Source organism: Anabrus simplex, chromosome 2, assembly GCF_040414725.1.
Source record: "Anabrus simplex isolate iqAnaSimp1 chromosome 2, ASM4041472v1, whole genome shotgun sequence".
NCBI classification, from domain to species: Eukaryota; Metazoa; Arthropoda; class Insecta; order Orthoptera; family Tettigoniidae; genus Anabrus; species Anabrus simplex.
This window is the reverse complement of record NC_090266.1, coordinates 1,109,360,122-1,109,379,672: the sequence shown is the minus strand read 5'-3', so window position 1 is coordinate 1,109,379,672 and position 19,551 is coordinate 1,109,360,122. Positions and strand designations below refer to the sequence as shown.

The window sequence follows — 19,551 nt, the reverse complement described above, 5'->3', positions numbered from 1 at the left end:
GTCAGCATTTGCTTCCAAAGAGAGATATTCCCTTTTGCTGTAATTCACATTCAGCCCACTACGATGTATATCCTGGTCGTCTGTAAATAGTAAATAGGGTAGAAAGTAGTCTTTGTTTGGCTCAAATGTTCCCGCTATGCTACCGGACGGTGGTATTCCAGCCATCACGCCGCATTACAGGTTATCAAACTACATTGGATATTGGTATTCTAGCATATGGTACCCTCTATACTTGTACTAGAAAACTTTACATGATTGATTACTTTTCTATTTTCCTTCACACTTTTCCAAACTTAGTACTGGCAATCATGAATTAATTGCCTATTTCAAAATAGATAGGGCATTTATCATATTGCCATTTATTTGTCATCTACTTCATCCTACATATTGGATGTACGATATTTTATTTAAACACCTACTCAGTCGTTTTCGGAGCATTTTAACACTTTAACATTTTAACATCCGCTTTCATTTGTGTCGTCCTTCGCCCTTTTCCTGGTATTCCAACCCAGTTTCCTTCAAGCAGACTGTCATATTAAGCTGCTTCAACTTTTTAGTACCTAAGAAAGTGATTGAACGTAGATTTAACGATGTTTAGACGGATATTCAAATGACGGTTCCAATCCTCGACTGTATTATTGGTTCTGTAGAGCTCGTCATCCAACCACTGATAACCAAAATAATTTAAAAATGATTACGATTTCAGTTTTATGGATTGTAACCTCCGATGACGACACGATACTCAGTCATCACTGTCAGGAGATACAGAACATAAGTGTGAACACATGAACAAAGCGGCAGTACCAAAACATAAAATCAAACACAAGAACTTAGCACCCTCACTCCAAGGATAGCTCACTGGAACACGTGTTCAAGCTCAAACCACTCCCCCAAGAAAGGTAGTGAACCTAAGGTGCCAGGAGTTAATTCTCTTATACACTGAAGGAAATGGAAATTGCAACACCCAGGAGGAGTGGTGCTACATTGCTGCAATTGAACATGCAGGACGAGTGTTCGGTTTTGATTCGATGGTTACATTTTCAGGTCCCTCTGACCGCAAGTTTGACAAAAATCAATACAGAATGTGCCCACCACGAGCTACAATACATTGATGAATTCGTCGAGGCATGGAGTCAATAAGGCCCTGGATCGCTTCCTGAGGAATTGTGGCCCATGCTTGTTGCACTGCACGGGTCAGTTGTTCCGGAGTTGTGGGTGGCTGAGAACGGTTGGCTAGTTGTCGACACATCATGTCCCACAGATGCTCAATAGGACTGAGGTCCGGGGATCTGGCGGGCCATTCTAAGGTTGTGATGTCGTGGAGAGCTCATCTGGAGATGCGTGCAGTGTGAACCCGGGCATTGTCCTACTGAAACATCCCATTAGCAATGTTCGCCATCATAGTGACAACCACTGGATTCAGTACCCTATCAACGTACTGTCGAGCAGTCATAGTACCCTCAACAAGTACTAATTGTGATTTCACATTCAAGCCAATAGCTCCCCAGACCATAATGCTTGGTGTTGGCCCTGTGTGCCTCTCGACAATAAGATCTGGGCGGCCCCTCTCCCCGGTACGTCGGCGCACACGATTCCGGCGATCACTGCGGGCAAGACAGAAGCGCGATTCATCATTAAAGACGACCCTATGCCATTCGTCGACCCACGTCGATCTTTCTCGACACCAGGCCAGCCTTACACGTCGCTGTTGTGGGGTCAATGGAACACCTTCTGCAGGGACGCGGGCTCGTAAGCCAGCTGCACGCAGGCGATTACCAACTGTTTGTTGTGTAACGTGGGGTGCCACAGCTGCTCGAATTGGCACTGCTGTTGCATGGGGTTCCATCCGGGCCATCCGAATGATGCGGCGATCCTCTCTCACAGTTGTCTGTCGCGCTGGGCCTATGCCAGGTCTACGAGTGTGGGTACCTTCATTTGACCACTGCTGCCATACACGTTGTACCGTACATGCCTGTCGGCCAACACGTGCAGCGACAGTCCTTAGCGATAATACAGCCTCAAATAGCACAATTATCCGAGCCTCTCAAACGGCGACAGTTGTTGATAGCGTGCTCTTCTCTGTCGTCGAGGCATGTTTGACGGGGAACACTTCACTGCACAGACTGCAAGTCAACTACGCTACACCAGAATCCGTATACTGGAGTTGATTCCTCTGCGACCAATCACGTGGGGAGACCTGTAGCAATAATCCAATGGGTCTGAAACTTTGATCGTTTACATACCTACATGGCATCGTTCCATGCCTTGAAAATCAACACAGACGACCAATGCCTTCATGGTGTTGCAATTTCCATTTTCTTAAATGTATGATGGAAACACCTCTGCCAGGTATAAGAATAACTTTAATAATAAATAAAGAGGTTGGTGTAAACATATACCTTGTATAAAAATACTTCAAATAAAGCAGAAAATATCTGAGATTAGATAACGGAGTGGAGAAATAGAAAAGTAAATTAAATTAGGATCCCAAGGAAGTTAAACAAATTTATAATATAACAAATAGAAAAATATGTTTCGCAACAACCCGGAATGCTTCAATTAGGAATCACTACAAACTCCGACCAGATCTTAGTAGTCATAATAAATGAATAGCGGAAGGAAAATGAGAGAAAATGAAATGGTAGATAATTAGTTACACAAGGGAATGGAAGCCTTGTTAGTCCCAGTTTGCATTAATCCCGAAACTGGCCACTGGTGGACTGTGTGCAAATTATCAGATCACCTCATTTTGAAGTGATCGAGATGAAGACAGAGGAATTCTTGTCCAGAAAGACTTTGGGGGAAGCAATCAACAATATGAAATAAGACTGCTGATGGTCAAGCCTTCAACCGGCTGCAAAGAAGATGGTTAAGAACGGTGAAAGACTCTCCTTTGGAAATATTCTTCAAGGAAACTCTGAATGAAGATATGTGTATCTTTGAGGTAATTCCTGCGCAAAACAAGAGTGAAGGGCGATTATTACTATCATTGTCACCTGTCATTCAAAAGCGCCTTTATGGAATTGAACGAGGGATCTCTGCAGCTAAGAAGAAGGACATGATGGGCTTCTTGCCCTATATACCTCCAATTCATCATCCCTTCTTCAAGAATCTCTCACCTGAGACTACTACAAGGTCAACTGATATTGTAAACAGCGAAGAAGATCACAGTGATGAATTTGTGTACACTGATTGAGTTGAATTGCGCTGCTGCGGTTATGTGCAATCATGTCAAAAACAGTTTTTGTGTTAAATTTTATTACAAGCACAAATAACAGTCTGACTGTGATGTCTATTGCAAACTAATACACTATTTAAATTGTAACATTTGTTTTGTCCATTAAATTAAAATTCACAACCAGAGTGAACTAAGTCCATGTTTTTTACAGAATGGAATCGTTCACCAGAGTTATCTACTTGCCATTTCATGCGTATGCCAAAATTTAAGTTAGCAAATACCCTAGCTACTAAGAATTTTCTAAACTGAATTTACATTTACAAGAATTGGGAATGAGCCAGAAATGTTAGGACTCAATTTCTCTAAATTATTGCAGACGGACTATGTTCTCTTTGGTTATGAACGCCCCATTTCTTACTGTTGATGTGATACGTGAACGTTTTACTATATGAAGCTGTTTGAATGCACAGGCACAACGACTTGCCGTGGAATCTGAGAAAGTTCCTTCACAACCAGCTGCGGGACTTCCATTTCAGCGAGGACCTGCGAAAAACTGAGCCCTGGGGCCAGAGTTCGTGGTCACACACAGACCTGCATCGACTGCGGCAAGGAATGGTGGGTGCACAGGTAAGATGTGTTCCTGTTTACAGCCTGTAAGGTTTCCTTGTTTACAGATCTTAATGAAGAGAAAAGAAATAAGCTGGCATACAGTGCGGGTGTTGGCTGTAGGTGGAGATCGATTTCCGTGGTTACTGATTTTGAGACCAGACGAATGCTAAGACTGGACCGCTCTTCCCAGTTGCTCATCCATCTTGTATTATCTGAACGAGAAGCGTACAACATGTAAAGCCATAAGAACGTAATAAGCTCACCTCACAATACATACATATACATTGCAATTCGCTTTACGTCGCACCGACATGGATAGGACTTAAGGCAACGATGGGACAGGAAAGTGCTAGCTTTCTTTCTTTCTTAATCCGTTTACTTCTTTTTTTTTTGCTAGGGGCTTTACGTCCCACCGACACAGATAGGTCTTATGGCGACGAAATCCGTTTACTGTCCAGGGTTGTTTCTTCCACCGGACTCAGTGTGAGATCCCACGTCTACCGCCTCAAGGACAGTGTCCTGGAGTGTGAGACATTTGGTTGGGGATACAGCAGGGGAGGAGGACAGATACCTCTCCCAGCCGGTCTCGCATGCTATGCTGACCATGGGCCTTGTAGGGGGATGGGAAGATTGGAAGAGATGGGCAATGAACGGGGAAGGACAGTGGCCCTAAGTTAGGTACCATCCAGGCATTTGTCTGGAGGAGAAGTGGGAAAACACGGAGAATCACTTCCAGGATGGCTGAGGTGGGAATCGAAGTCCCCTCTACTCAGTTGATCTCCCGAGGCTGAGTGGACCCCGTTCCAGCTCTCGTACCACTTTTCAAATTTCGTGGCAGAGCCGAGATTCGAACCTGGGCTTCCCGGAGTGGCAGGTAATCACACTAACCACTACACCACAGAGGCGGATGTCATTGTTAATTAAGGGGTGTACTTATTTTCAAAACCCGACAAGTAGTTGTCAAGAAAGTGCTTCATTCACTAACCAGGTCGTGCAGTGGGTCTGTGGTAGACTGTCGGGTTCAAACCCGGCACAGGCAGTCGGATGTAACAGATATCTGGTGACACATTTGGTGTTCACCCGACAAAATCAATTAAAACTCAGCCATGGGCGCCCAAGGGAGGTTCGCTTTACTCTGCCATCTAGTAGACCTAGAACGAAACAAAGTATCGAAACTGACGAGCAGACAGCCAGATGGCTTCGTTTGCACACGGTTGCTGATGCCATACGATTCTTCTTCATCTTGGGAAAAATGAAAAAGGAACACCATGAATTCGTCGTCCCAGCAGAGGGAAATTTTATTGACTCACTGTTGAGAATGTATACAGTACACTATCACACCGACAGAGCTATACGCATCTGAGTATAATAGACAGGGCCTGCGCAATATCAGCGCTAGTACTGTGCCTACTCTCCTTTTCCGGCAATGTAGGCTGCAGTTCTCCCATGCAGACGATCGTAGAGGTCATGAATGTAGTCTTGCGGAATGGCCCGCCATGCAATTTCCACCTGGTACTTCAGTTGGGCCAGATTTCCTTCCGGTCGTGCAGACAGCTCGAGATGACATTTCATCCGGTCCCAAACATACTCAATGGGGGACAGATCTGGGGATCGTACTGGCCAGGGTAGTTGACATACACCTTGGAGAGCACGTTGGGTGGCACGGGATACATGTGGCCGTGCATTTTCCTGAAGGAAAAGTACATCGCTTTATTGGTGCATGAACGTTAGCATGACGGGTTGATAATGGTTTGGATGTACCGTGCTCTGTTCGATGTTCCCTCGACGATCACCAGAGGAGAACGGCCAGTGTAGAATATAGTTCCCCACACCATCGTGCTGGGTGTTGGCCCTGTGTGCCTCTGTCGTATACACTCCAGACTTTGGCGCTCACCTGCACGACGCCACACTCGCATACGACTATCGTTGGCACGAAGGCAGAAGTGGCAGTCATCACTTAAGACAAGACGTCTCCATTCGTCCTTTCATAAACGCCTATCGCGACACCACTGGCGGCGGGCTGCACGATGTTGGGGCGTGAGGGGAAGAAGCCCTAACGGCACGCAGTATCGTAGCCCTGCTTCACGGAGACGGTTGCGATTTGTCTTCCCTGATACCCCCGGAGCAACAGTGTCCCTAATTTGCTGTGAAGTCGCAGTAAGGTCCAATATGGCACTACGTAAAATGCGACGACGTTGGCGTGCATCTGTACTTCCTGCTGTCCGGACCCTGGCCTACGAGTATGTGCACCTTCTGCTGACACTGGCGACAACATGGACGCACAATGGAGACCTTCGCCCCCCACATGTTGCGCAATTCTGCGGTACGACCAGATGGCCCCCCGCAGGCCCACTATAAGCCCTCGCCAAAACTCCGTCAATTGTACAAACGGTTCACGTACACGCTGTCGCGGCATGCTAACTATGTTGCAGACACAGGGGGGGCTCCGTACGCCACAGGAAACTGGCTGCCAATGACTCGGGCAGTGACCAACTGTTGCGCAGCTTGCAACATTCCATTGGTGATAACGCGGTTCCTGGTGAGTCCGCAGCACTGCGCGTTTGATCATCGCATGCACTGCCATCTCGTAGTGTCCCTTGCAAGTATGGCAGGCCTTATTCACTTATGTCAAGGTGTTTTTTCTTCAGTTTCCAGGAATCTATTATTATTATTATTATTATTATTATTATTATTATTATTATTATTATTATTATTATTATTATTTATGTGATGGTCGGGCTGAGTGTTTCAGACGGTTGAGGCGCTGGCCTTCTGACCCTAACTGGGCGGTCGATCCTGGCTCAGTCCGGTTGTATTTAAAGGTGCTCAAATGCGTCAGTCTCGTGTCGGTAGATTTACTGGGCGTAAAAAATCCTGCGGAACAAAATTCCGGCACCTTGGCGTCTCTACAAACCGTAAAAGTAGTCAGTGGGACGTAAAGACAATAACATTATTATTACTTATGTTATGTGAGCTGTGATAATTCTTAATGCCTATAATAACAGTATTATAAACAATAACTACGACGATAGTGACGGTACAGTCTGACTGTCAGAAGAAGGTGCTGGTGAGTGAACCATGTGTTGAAAACTACGTGTCTGATTTTGAAAATAACTACAGTCAATTCAAAATGTCCATGCCTCTAAGACTAAGGGTAGGAATCAGTGTAGTTGATTGTTGTCTCGGCACATAAGCCGCAAATTCGATTACGAGCCCCTAACTTATAAAACGATTTTAACAGAGTTTCGATATATTTAACGATTGAACGAAGTAGCTGCTTGTTTCGTGCGGATTTGCTATGCAAAAGAGGAGAGTCAGTTCTCTTACGACACCACGAAATTTCTCGACACTTGGTATTTAAGTCGGGGTTCTCCATGTACACTTCCATGTCGAGCCACAACAGAGACAGACTGGCGCTATCGTGTGTTGGAAGCAGGGACACAACGTTCAGTGGTGCGGTACGGTTCCACTTCATGACATGACATCGTGGTCATAGCCACAGGACCTCCAGTTCAACGTAACCGTTGATATCGTGATCATAGCCACGGGACCTCCAGTTTAATGTGACTGTTGATATCGTGTTCATAGCAACAGGACCTCCAGCATAACGTGACTGTTGATATCGTGATCATAGCAACAGGACCTCCAGTTTAACGTGACTGTTGATATCGCGATCATAGCCACAGGACCTAGAGTTTAACGTAACTGTTGAAATCGTGATCATAGCCACAGGACCTAGAGGTTAACGTGACTGTTGATATCGTGATCATAGCAACAGGGCCTCCAGTATAACGTGACTGTTGATATCGTGATCATAGCAACAGGACCTCCAGTATAACGTGACTGTTGATATCGTGATCATAGCAACAGGGCCTCCAGCATAACGTGACTGTTGATATCGTGATCATAGCAACAGGACCTCCAGTATAACGTGACTGTTGATATCGTGATCATAGCAACAGGACCTCCGGAATAACGTGACTGTTGATATCGTAATCATAGCAACATGACCTCCAGTTTAACGTGACTGTTGATATCGTGATCATAGCCACAGGACCTCCAGTATAACGTGACTGTTGATATCGTGATCATAGCAACAGGACCTCCAGTTTAACGTGACTGTTGATATCGCGATCATAGCCACAGGACCTAGAGTTTAACGTAACTGTTGAAATCGTGATCATAGCCACAGGACCTAGAGGTTAACGTGACTGTTGATATCGTGATCATAGCAACAGGGCCTCCAGTATAACGTGACTGTTGATATCGTGATCAGAGCAACAGGACCTCCAGTATAACGTGACTGTTGATATCGTGGTCATAGCAACATGACCTCCAGTATAACGTGACTGTAGATATCGTGATCATAGTCACAGAACCTCCAGTATAACGTGACTGTAGATATCGTGATCATACTTACAGGGCCTCCAGTTTAACGTGACTGTAGATATTGTGATCATAGCCGCAGGACCTCCAGTTTAATGTGACTGTTGATATCGTGATCATAGTCACAAGACCTCCAGTTTAACGTGACTGTTGATATCGTGATCATAGCCACAGGACCCCCAGTTTAACGTGACTGTTGATATTGTGATCATAGCCACAGGACCCCCAGTTTAACGTGACTGTTGATATTGTGATCATAGCAATAGGACCTCCAGTTTAACGTGACTGTTGATATTGTGATCATAGCAATAGGACCTCCAGTTTAACGTGACTATTGATATCGTGATCATAGCAACAGGACCTCCAGTATAACGTGACTGTTGATATCGTAATCATAGCAACATGACCTCCAGAATAACGTGACTGTTGATATCGTGATCATAGCCACAGGACCTCCAGTATAACGTGACTGTTGATATCGTAATCATAGCAACATGACCTCCAGTTTAACGTGACTGTTGATATCGTGATCATAGCCACAGGACCTCCAGTTTAACGTGACTGTTGATATCGTGATCATAGCAACACGACCTCCAGTATAACGTGACTGTTGGTATCGTGATCATAGCAACAGGACCTCCAGTTTAACGTGACTGTTGATATCGCGATCATAGCCACAGGACCTAGAGTTTAACGTGACTGTTGAAATCGTGATCAGAGCAACAGGACCTCCAGTATAACGTGACTGTTGATATCGTGGTCATAGCAACATGACCTCCAGTATAACGTGACTGTAGATATCGTGATCATAGTCACAGGACCTCCAGTGTAACGTGACTGTAGATATCGTGATCATACTTACAGGGCCTCCAGTTTAACGTGACTGTAGATATCGTGATCATAGCCGCAGGACCTCCAGTTTAATGTGACTGTTGATATCGTGATCATAGCAACAGGACCTCCAGTATAACGTGACTGTTGATATCGTGATCAGAGCAACAGGACCTCCAGTTTAACGTGACTATTGATATCGTGATCATAGCAACAGGACCTCCAGAATAACGTGACTGTTGATATCGTGATCATAGCCACAGGACCTCCAGTATAACGTGACTGTTGATATCGTGATCATAGCAACAGGACCTCCAGTATAACGTGACTGTTGATATCGTGATCAGAGCAACAGGACCTCCAGTATAACGTGACTGTTGATATCGTGATCATAGCAACAGGACCTCCAGTATAACGTGACTGTAGATATCGTGATCATAGTCACAGGACCTCCAGTATAACGTGACTGTAGATATTGTGATCATACTTACAGGGCCTCCAGTTTAACGTGACTGTAGATATCGTGATCATAGCCGCAGGACCTCCAGCTTAATGTGACTGTTGATATCGTGATCGTAGCAACAGGACCTCCAGTATAACGTGACTGTTGATATCGTGATCAGAGCAACAGGACCTCCAGGTTAACGTGACTGTAGATATCGTGATCATAGCCACAAGACATCCAGTTTTACGTGACTGTAGATATTGTGATCATAGTCACAGGACCTCCAGTTTAACGTGACTGTTGATATCGTGATCATAGTCACAGGACCTCCAGTTTAATGTGACTGTAGATATCGTGATCATAGCCACAAGACATCCAGTTTTACGAGACTGTTGATATTGTGATCATAGTCACAGGACCTCCAGTTTAATGTGACTGTAGATATCGTGATCATAGCCACAAGACATCCAGTTTAATGTGACTGTTGATATCGTGATCATAGTCACAAGACATCCAGTTTAACGTGACTGTTGATATCGTGATCATAGTCACAAGACATCCAGTTTAACATGACTGTAAATATCGTGATCATAGCCACAGGACCTCCAGTTTAACGTGACTGTTGATATCGTGATCATAGCCACAAGACATCCAGTTTAACGTGACTGTTGATATCGTGATCATAGTCACAGGACCTCCAGTTTAATGTGACTGTAGATATCGTGATCATAGCCTTAGGACCTCCAGTTTAATGTGACTGTAGATATTGTGATCATAGCAACAGGACCTCCAGTTTAATGTGACTGTTGATATCGTGATCATAGTCACAGGACCTCCAGTTTAATGTGACTGTAGATGTCGTGATCATAACCACGGAGCCACCATTGCACCACAGTAGGATGTGGTTTTCCTTTTCAGAAATTCAACCTACATTGTCCACAATTCGACGTTAGGCTACTACTAAAGGTGCACCCTTCTTCCCTTATGGTTTCTTATTGGTATAATTGAAACGGATCTTTCGTAATAGCAGAGGGAACTACTTTCAACGAATCTATTTTCAATTTCCAAGACATTAGTCTACAGGCTTTCAGCACAAACTTCCAGTAAGGCTAAGACGTACGCATAGGCCAAACTGCTTACTACGTTTCCTTGTAACTTAATCCCTCCCTGCCACTTTTTGTACCTTTTAGTGGATGATCAGTTTAACCTATGAACAACAAAAGGTGAAAGTTTACAGCCTTGGCTAACCCCTGTAAGTACCCTGAACCAAGAACTCATTCTACCATCGATTCTCACTGCGGCCCAATTGTCACCATAAATGCCTTTGATTGATTTTAATAATCTACATCTAATCCCATAGTCCTCCAGTACGGTTAAAATGTTTTCTCTCGGTCTTCTGTCATATGCCTTCTCTACATCTATGAAACATAAACATAACTATCTATTCCTCTCGTAATATTTTTCAGGAAACTAGCGCATACAGATTGTTGATCCTGACAGCCTCTCTGTGGTATGAAACCACACAGGTATTCATCCAGATTACTCTCAAAAAAGCAGATCGCACTCTCACTTCCAAAATACCAGTGAACACCTTGTCTGGTATACTGATCAACGAAATATCTCAATAGTTGTTGCAACCCTTCCTGTTCCCTTGCTTATAGATAGGTGCAATTATAGCTTTCGTTCAATCAGAAGATACCTTACTAACATGCCATGCTAATCTTAAGCTCACCGGACAAAAATTATTCAGCCCTGGAGAAATTATTGCAAACATCATTTAATACAGTATAACCGCCTTAATTCGGTTAGGAAGTGAGTCCACAAGGTTGCGCAGGAACGTCGCATCCAGTTTAAGCCACTCGCTGAGGATTTGATCGCGGCAATTCCGAAAAATTGTGGGGATGTTGATATCGGTGTTTTACCCTCTGTTCCAAAATGTCCCACAGATTGTCAACGGGGTTCAAGTCAGGTGAATTTGCAGGCCAGTCAAGATTTAATAGGGTGGGGGAGTGTTCATACAACCAGACACATATGCGTTCAACCCGATGAACTTTGGTGTTGTCATCTTGAAAATTCGGGGTGTCAGTAGTACAACCATCATGAAGATATTGACTGAAAGGCCAAACCTGACCACTCAGAACTTTTGAATAAACATGCTGGTTCACGTTAGTGGTCACCTCAATGAGCGGGCTCAATCCATGATACGAAAAACACCCCCAAAACATCACAGACCCACCTCCGGCTTGAATCTGACTTCGCACACGTCCAGGATGAAATGCTTCATTTGCCCTTCGGTGCACTCGACGACGTGTGTAATTGGAATACAGGCAAAGACGTGATTCGTCAGCCCGCATTACGTTCCGCCAGTCAGCTACCGTCCACGTTCGATGATTTCTAGCCCATTGAAGATGCGCAGCTTTATGTGCCTGTGTGAGCAGTGGCCTCTTGCGAGGTGACGGACTTCGAATGTTCATTGCATGCAGTTCCCGTCGCAATGTTATCTCCTAACAAGTTAGGATTTACCTTCATTCACTGACTGCAGCAATACCTGTCAGATTTGGAAGCGATTCTGAATCACAAGCTGTGAAATGCGTCTCAGGTCCCTCTCAGTCATTATCTTTCTCCGACCACAATTCTGACGTCGTGTTTCGTAGCCACGTGTAGTACACCTCTGCTGGTAGACACGTTGAACAGTCCGCTGCGAAACACCAACAAATCCAGCAACTTCACGCACCATATTGCCATGGGCACGTCCAAACACGATTGCCCCTTCTTGCCACTCTGACACATCCTTACATCTACCCATGTTGACGTCCACTGTCCGCTTGGAACATCAATGACTCACTGATCGCTGCTGCCCTGTGCTCACATAGAGGCAGCGTGCGTGCGTTTGAGCACGGGACGTGTTCGCTGCGCAATCTGTACAGGCATTACGATCCATCTGTGCGTGCGCACTAGGGCGACTAATATTTTGGGCAGTGAGTTTATTACTCTACGATGCCATTTTACCCCTGCCTTCCCACTATATTTTACCACCATTTCTGGTCTAATGTCATCTCTACTGCTTTATGATTGTGGAGTTTATTTACCATCTTTTCTACTTCCTCAAGCTTAATTTCACCAATCATCTTTGCCGTCCTCCCCGTGAGTTCGGTTGTTCACAAAGTCACCAGAAAGATTTCCTTTAACGTTCCATTAATCATATGCCTGCACTTCTGTCTAATTTCTTTGTCATATAGATTTTCTACAATTATTCGTCTGCAACAGATTTACTTTCTCTATCCTAGGCCTAGAGATACTTAGTTCGGTACAGATCGGTGGTCGGTATCACTGAAGAATTTCCGGATTACCCGCACATTCCCAACAGATTTTCTGAATTCAAGGTCGATTATGATATAGTCTCTTATGGATCTGGTGCCCCTACCCTCCCATATGTAGCGGTTAATAGCCTTTTGCTTGAAGGATGTATACGCAACTGCTAATCACGTACTTGCACATAAGAGCGGTAGACGCTTCCATATCTTTCCCAGATTTACCCATCACCTTTTCGTATCCTGAGTTTTATTTCCAACTATCGCATTGAAATCGTCCATTAGGACTGTCCCATCTTAGCTGTTAACAACTACTACGATGTCACTCACTGATTCATAAAACTTGTCAACTTCATACGCTGAATACATTGGGACAATTCTTTTTTTTTTTTTGCAAGCTGCTTTACGTCGCACCGACACAGATAGGTCCTAAGGCGGCGATGGGATAGTAAAGAGCTAGGTGTGAAAATGGGAAACCACAGAAAACCATCTTCAGGGCCGCCGACAGTGGGGTTCGAACCCACTATCTCCGGAATACTGGATACTGGCCGCACTTAAGCGACTGCAGCTATCGAGGACGGTGAGACAATTCTCGACCTCATTCCTCCAACTACCAAATCTACCCACATCATTCTCTCATTTACGTGCCGAACAGAAACTATGTTGTGTGCGATAGTATTTCCGATGAACAGTCCCACTCCACACTCTGTCCCCTTTTTTAACATTTGTTAGGAATACTTTATAATCTATCTCTTCCTCGTTATCTCCCCTTGCCCGAATATCATTAACACATAACACATCCAGATGCAACCACTTTGCTGACTCCGTCAGTTCTACTTCGTTTCTTCCATAAGCTAGTGTTTTTGGTCTTGACGAGGAAGGCGTTTCACTGCAGACCGTTACATCATAGCGATAACATAACGTACCTCACGCAAGAATGGTATACATATAGTTACGCCTACTGCGCCGACAGAACAGTTTACCATAGAGCAAGTAAAAGGCAATTACACTACGACTTATATTTTGAAGGATATTGAGGGCAACAGAATTGCAGTATTATACCACATAGACCTGGTTTGAGCAGGACTTATTAAACATCGAATCTTATATGCACACAACACACGATCAAAGTGAAAACGCACATAAAAAAATAAAGTTTAAATGAAAAGTGAAAAAGTCGCTAAATGTGAAATTTAAAAGACACATCACACAATTTTTAATTAACAATATTTACTTACGCTGGTGGTGAACCTTCTTCTTGTTGACGATGTGTCAGCACTGGTCTCATTAACTGCATAGACACAGTCACGAAGACTCACTCGCAGTGGTAGTGGTGGTATTGGTGCAGAGGAAGGGTGTGTTTTTTCTCATACAACCTACCAAGAGCGGTGAGAGGGACGATGCCTGCTGTGCTTTCTACCGATGATGGAGCTGCTGTCGGAGATGGTGAAGAGGGTGTTGCTATTGGCGATGGGGGTGATGTCCCATGTGATGGAATTACTGCTGCTGGGTCAGAGGTGCCATCCTCGTGATGGTCTAGGTGAATGTGGTAGAGGAGTCTCTGGTGCTGTGGACTGGGGAGATGATGTACACTGCCGTGGTGGCTACTGCTGCTGCTGCTGCATCGGCTGCACTGACTGGGGTGTTGATAGACTGCACCGCAATGCATTATAGTCAAAATATTCCGTGGAATGCCCACTAGCAACCAATGTCCCAATATCGCCCCGTATTCCCCCAGAGTACAGACGAGGTCTATGAATAAATTGTAAAATTCCTTTTCCATACTGTTAAAGATCAGTTGGCGCTCTTGGTCGAACCTAACAAACTCGAATCAATGTTCGAAGGTTTGGTTTTCGAGATCTGTGAGGATAACTAATTTGTCAATGTTCTTGATAGCGCTGAGGCAAGGCTGGTGGGATGTTAAATACTTGCTCTGCCAAGGTACTCAACGGTAAATATATCGTTGCAGACAGTAGCGCGAATTGACTTTACCGTATACAATTCATTTAGAACTGGTGTGGTGATTACAGCAAAGTAGAGATTTGTGCGCTGAATTCCTCTGCATGTGGGTGGCATGGAATGAAAGCATTCATTCATAGGTGAGAACAAAGAGTTATTGACTAGCTCCCTACAGCGATAAGCTTTGTTGGTAGTCGGTCGCGATGATCTGATAGGTTCGGAATGTAGTTAGCTGAGACGAGCACTCATTCATTGCGGAGGTCAAAGGTTGTCCTGTCGAGTGTGAACGTAGTGAGTACTTGCAAGTATCATTTAGTAGGAGTTGCAATGGCTACTGCACTTAAAATATCTAATATACAACGCAATATAAAATAAATAAACACTTGGATTTTTAAGTACAATGGAAGTAGTTATAAAATGGGCAAGCTGGCGCAGGGGCTAATGGTGGTACATTGCCTCTTATGGGGCAAACTCGGGGAGAGCAGCGCTAGAGCTCCTGAGGCAAGATGGCCGCTATACACTGGTTATATGAGACTAACACCACGGATTTGGCGCAAGGGCTAATGGTGATATATTACTCTTATGGGCCTTACTCTGGAAAGCTGGCTCAGGGGCTCACAACTTGTAAATTATGACCTATTACTATTATCTTTCTAACTTTCAAGGACTGAGGCAAGGTCTGCTACGTAAGGTGGCTACTATATACTATCCTCATGGATTTAACTCTAGAGAACTACCTCAGCGGCTCACAAATTGTAACTTCGAGATCGACACCTCGTCTAACCTTGCAGACTAAGAGTTCGACATCTCGTTTAACCTTAACCTTAACCTAACTTGTTCCTGTTCCACAGTGGCTGAAGGAGCGTGCGCTTTCTAAGCTTTATTTTAAAGTTTTGATTCTTGTAGGTTAGAGCTAATTCTGCTACTGAAAGGGTCTCCATCCTCCTCCTCTGCCTTACAAGAAGCTCTATCCTCCTCCTTTTCCTCCTTCTCATAAAATTAGTACGGATTGACCTCCTCCTTATAAACTTAGTAGCGTATTCTCTCCTCTCTTCCGCATAGACTTAGTAGTGTATCACGTGCTCTTCCTCTTCGACCTCCTCCTCCTCCTTATAGACCTCCTCCCGTACCTCTTCCGCCTCGTCCTCTACACCTTGATCTAATAGGCAAACGGGGGTTCGCCTTGGTTACCCTTGTGACTCAGAGACTAGGTTATTTGTACTATCTTACTAGCTTCTACTGCTAGGATGAGTAACTCAAGCGTGAAGCACTGGGCTCTTAGCCTCTAGTTGGCTGGTTCGACCTCGGTTTAGTCAGATGGTACTTGAGGGTTCGAACTTACTGGTCTCTAGTCAGTAGCGTAGCCAGGATTTTAGTTTTTTGGGTGGGTGGGGGAGGGGGCATTAAGGTAGTTCTTCATCCAGAATTTTATTTTGATAGGTGTCCAAACTTCCAGACTTTAGGTTGTATAAAATACCTAAAAAGGAAATGAGTGTCCTTGGATCCGGGTAAGAGTGGTGGATTCATGCGGATTCCGGAAGCTAATAGTAATCTTCTTCTTCTTCTTCTTCTTCTTCTTCTTCTTCTTCAGCTTTTCCCACATCTCTGGCGTCGCGGGTGCGAACGGTGTCGCACATGTGGAGTTGGCCATGTTTTACGGCCGGATGCCCATTCCGCCGCCAACCCTATACGGAGGGATGTAATCACTGTTGTGTATTTCTTTGGTGGTTGGTAGTGTAGTATGTTGTCTGAATATGAAGAGGAAAGTGTTGGGACAAACACCCAGACCCGGAGCCAGAAGAACTGATCACACGCGATTAAAATCTCGAATCGGCCGGGAATCGAACCCGGGACCCTCTGAACCGAAGGCCTCAACACTGATCATTCAGCCAATGAGTCGGACTCCAGAAGTTAATAGTAATATACATTATATATAAAATGCTTAATAAAGCTACATTCGTTAAAACTCCTGGGGTGACTGGACTCCTTGGATTACCCCCCCCCCCCTCCCCGCCTGCAAACCGCTGTTACTCCCGTCCCAACATAATTGCAGCATTTCATATATTCTTAGTACAAGTGAAATGAATGCAAGAATAAACAGTTTGAGTAAAGATGCAATATTCTGGTTAAGAATAAGGAAAACATCAACAGAGACAGGCAACTCCTGACATTCCACGTGTCGAACTGAACGATTACTTTAGTAGAATAAATATTCAACCTACCCCAATTAACTGCACCGACTCACCGCCCACCCCTCCAGCCAAGTCACCATTCACATTTCACAATGTTATAGAATATCGCGTCTAAAAGGCTTTGTACTCGATTAAATCAAAGGCTTCAGGTGAAGATGATATTCCTATTACTTTTATACATAACATTTAGGGTGCTGTCCTGCCTATACTACTATTTTCTGTATCCCTTAATAAATGCTACTCATAAAACCTTTGTAAAAATACTAACTGCATCTATTTATAACAATAATCACGAACTCCTTTTTTCATGTGGCTCAGTTGGTTGAGTCGCTGTCTTTCTGAGTCTGAGCTAGGGTACTCCATTGCGGACATCAACAAAGGCGGCACTGCTAGTGGTATCCTACGCCTTCCACACGTCTGGAAACGGGTGCACCGTCTTGGAGGGGCCTGTAGCGGTAACGTTTCTACAATGAATGGTTTCGTATATATGCGTATGTTTCCAACACATGTTTTCCGTCCATCGTATGCCTGGCCTACCTTTGTGATGTCAACATGTTTCCTCGGGCAGCTAGCTCTCTGGATCTCACATACAACGTTTGGGACCAGATTGGACGGCAACTTCGAACAGCGGTAACTAAGGCATGTTTTTAGGATCCGTTGCGCCAGCTGTGACAGGATCTTCGTCGGGAGAACTTCCATCGTCTGTATGGCTCAATGTTCGACCGTATCACTGGCTGTCTCCGTGTTGTGAGTGGTCCAGCACGCTACTAAGAGTATCCTGCAAGTCTTTGTCACCCTGCAATAAATGCTTGGGGTGGTGCAATATTCTGATGTTTTCTTTATACTGCCATGTTATACACCTCCACAGCATAACGGTTAGCGCTGTTAGCTGCTGTCCTCTGGGGCCCAGGTTCAATTACAAATACTGCAGAAATATTGAGATTGGCAGGAGGGCTGGTAAGTGGTTAAAAAGGTTCATGGAGTTGTATCACCTCAGAATGAGGATACTAGTTTACTACCATATGCTGTGTTAGTACGCAGCTCCTTCATGTTGCATCTGATTAGTAGTCAGCGGCGTAACAATATTAAGGGGCCAAAACAAGTAGTGTGAAAACATAACCAAAATGATAGAAAATACGATCTCTCACAAGTCAAACCCCTCCACCTCGTGGTGGGAGACAGGCAACGGCGTGAAGTAGGGGATGGCCTGCAGGGGCGAAGTACTGTATAGTGGGGACTTCGTGTGCCCCGGCACCGCCACGGTAGCTGTGAAGGCCCTGCAGGAACTCTGAAAAGCGACGGCTAACGGGGCTCTGATGAACTCTGCTGAAGTCCTCAACGGCAATGAAGGTGGGAAGAAGAGTTCTTGGAACGGTTGAACTGACAGAAGAGACAACCCAGTTTTAGGGCGCTTGGGCCGGTAACTCATGCTAACCCGAATAAACCTCATCCCAGAAACCGATTAAGTCATAGACATTACGATGTCCTGTACAGTTTTACCGTACGAGCTATGTTAACGGAGATATTCAGCTCCAACAAGGGCGAACATCTCTGACATGAGTTAACTTCATAGGTCTTGGCCGCGGCCGGTTGACTGCTGCTATGAGATGTCACGAACTCACTTCCACTGTATTGACTAGGCAACCCCTTTGATATCAAGACAGTATAATAGCTACATCTGAAGGGAAAAAAGTTCTATCAGTTATCAAATAAATCTCCATAAATAAGCACACAAAACACCAGAAGATGCTCAGAACAAAGAACATTTAAATTTAAAAACTTCATGTCAAGAAAATCTGATTAAAGAATTTCCGTTTTCTTCTTTATGCTGAGTTCCTGACGACGTGCAATATGTTCGTAGAATACGTCCACTAATAAACCTAGACAACAGAGCTACACTAATTACAACATTAACACCATTATGAGCATTATAACTATTTACACCTCCGACAACGTGCCTCAGTGCGTGGCCCTGTGGGTTTAAAGAAACCTGTGCCCCATTTAAATATACAGTAATGCAAATGACGTAAATCACATAATGCGATTATTTAAGTAACTACATATTTTCTTGTTCACAAAAGATTCAGAGAATTGATACTTTTGACGACTTCATGGTATGGGATACTGTGTTAGTCCTTGCTCATGAGCCCTGGCGACGGCTGAGTGGCCTAGTAAGTGGTCCTGAGAGTCGGGATATCAGTTGCTGTGGAACTGGAATGGGCATCTCAGACATATTCTGAAACGTGGTCATCCTTATAATCAGACGTCTAGGAATATACAACCCATCGGTGGTCCCTAACCCACCAGAGAAGACATTCTCATTGGACTATGTATAAGTAAGATAGCAACCTGCTTGGCGGAATTTACCAAGCTCAGAACATTTCAAGCAAGCTTCGGACCTATCGAGTAACGGAGTCCTTCGAAACAACTTTGCGAACAAAATGGAATTAGATGGGGGGCTATCATTATCAATGGGGCTTTGGAAAAAAATGAAAGTAGAACTAGCTGAGTCAGCAAGGACGATGCGTCTGGATGTGTTTTGAGTTAATGATATTCGGGTAAGGGGAGATAACGAGGAAGAGATAGCAGAAAATAAAGCTTTCTTCACAGGTGCTAAAAAGGCAAGAAAAGGCAAAGTTA

At 44.5% G+C, this 19,551-nt stretch overlaps 1 protein-coding gene across 2 annotated transcripts in view; it reads left to right on the top strand.

Moving 5' to 3' along the window:
• Positions 1-19,551, top strand: part of LOC136863319 (dipeptidase 1) — a 174,306-nt gene that overhangs the window by 39,978 nt on the left and 114,777 nt on the right. For both annotated transcript variants that reach the window (XM_067139704.2, XM_067139703.2), the window contains exon 4: positions 3,649-3,805. In XM_067139704.2, coding sequence (XP_066995805.1) covers positions 3,649-3,805 — 157 coding nt within the window. The remainder of the gene's footprint in view (positions 1-3,648; positions 3,806-19,551) is intronic.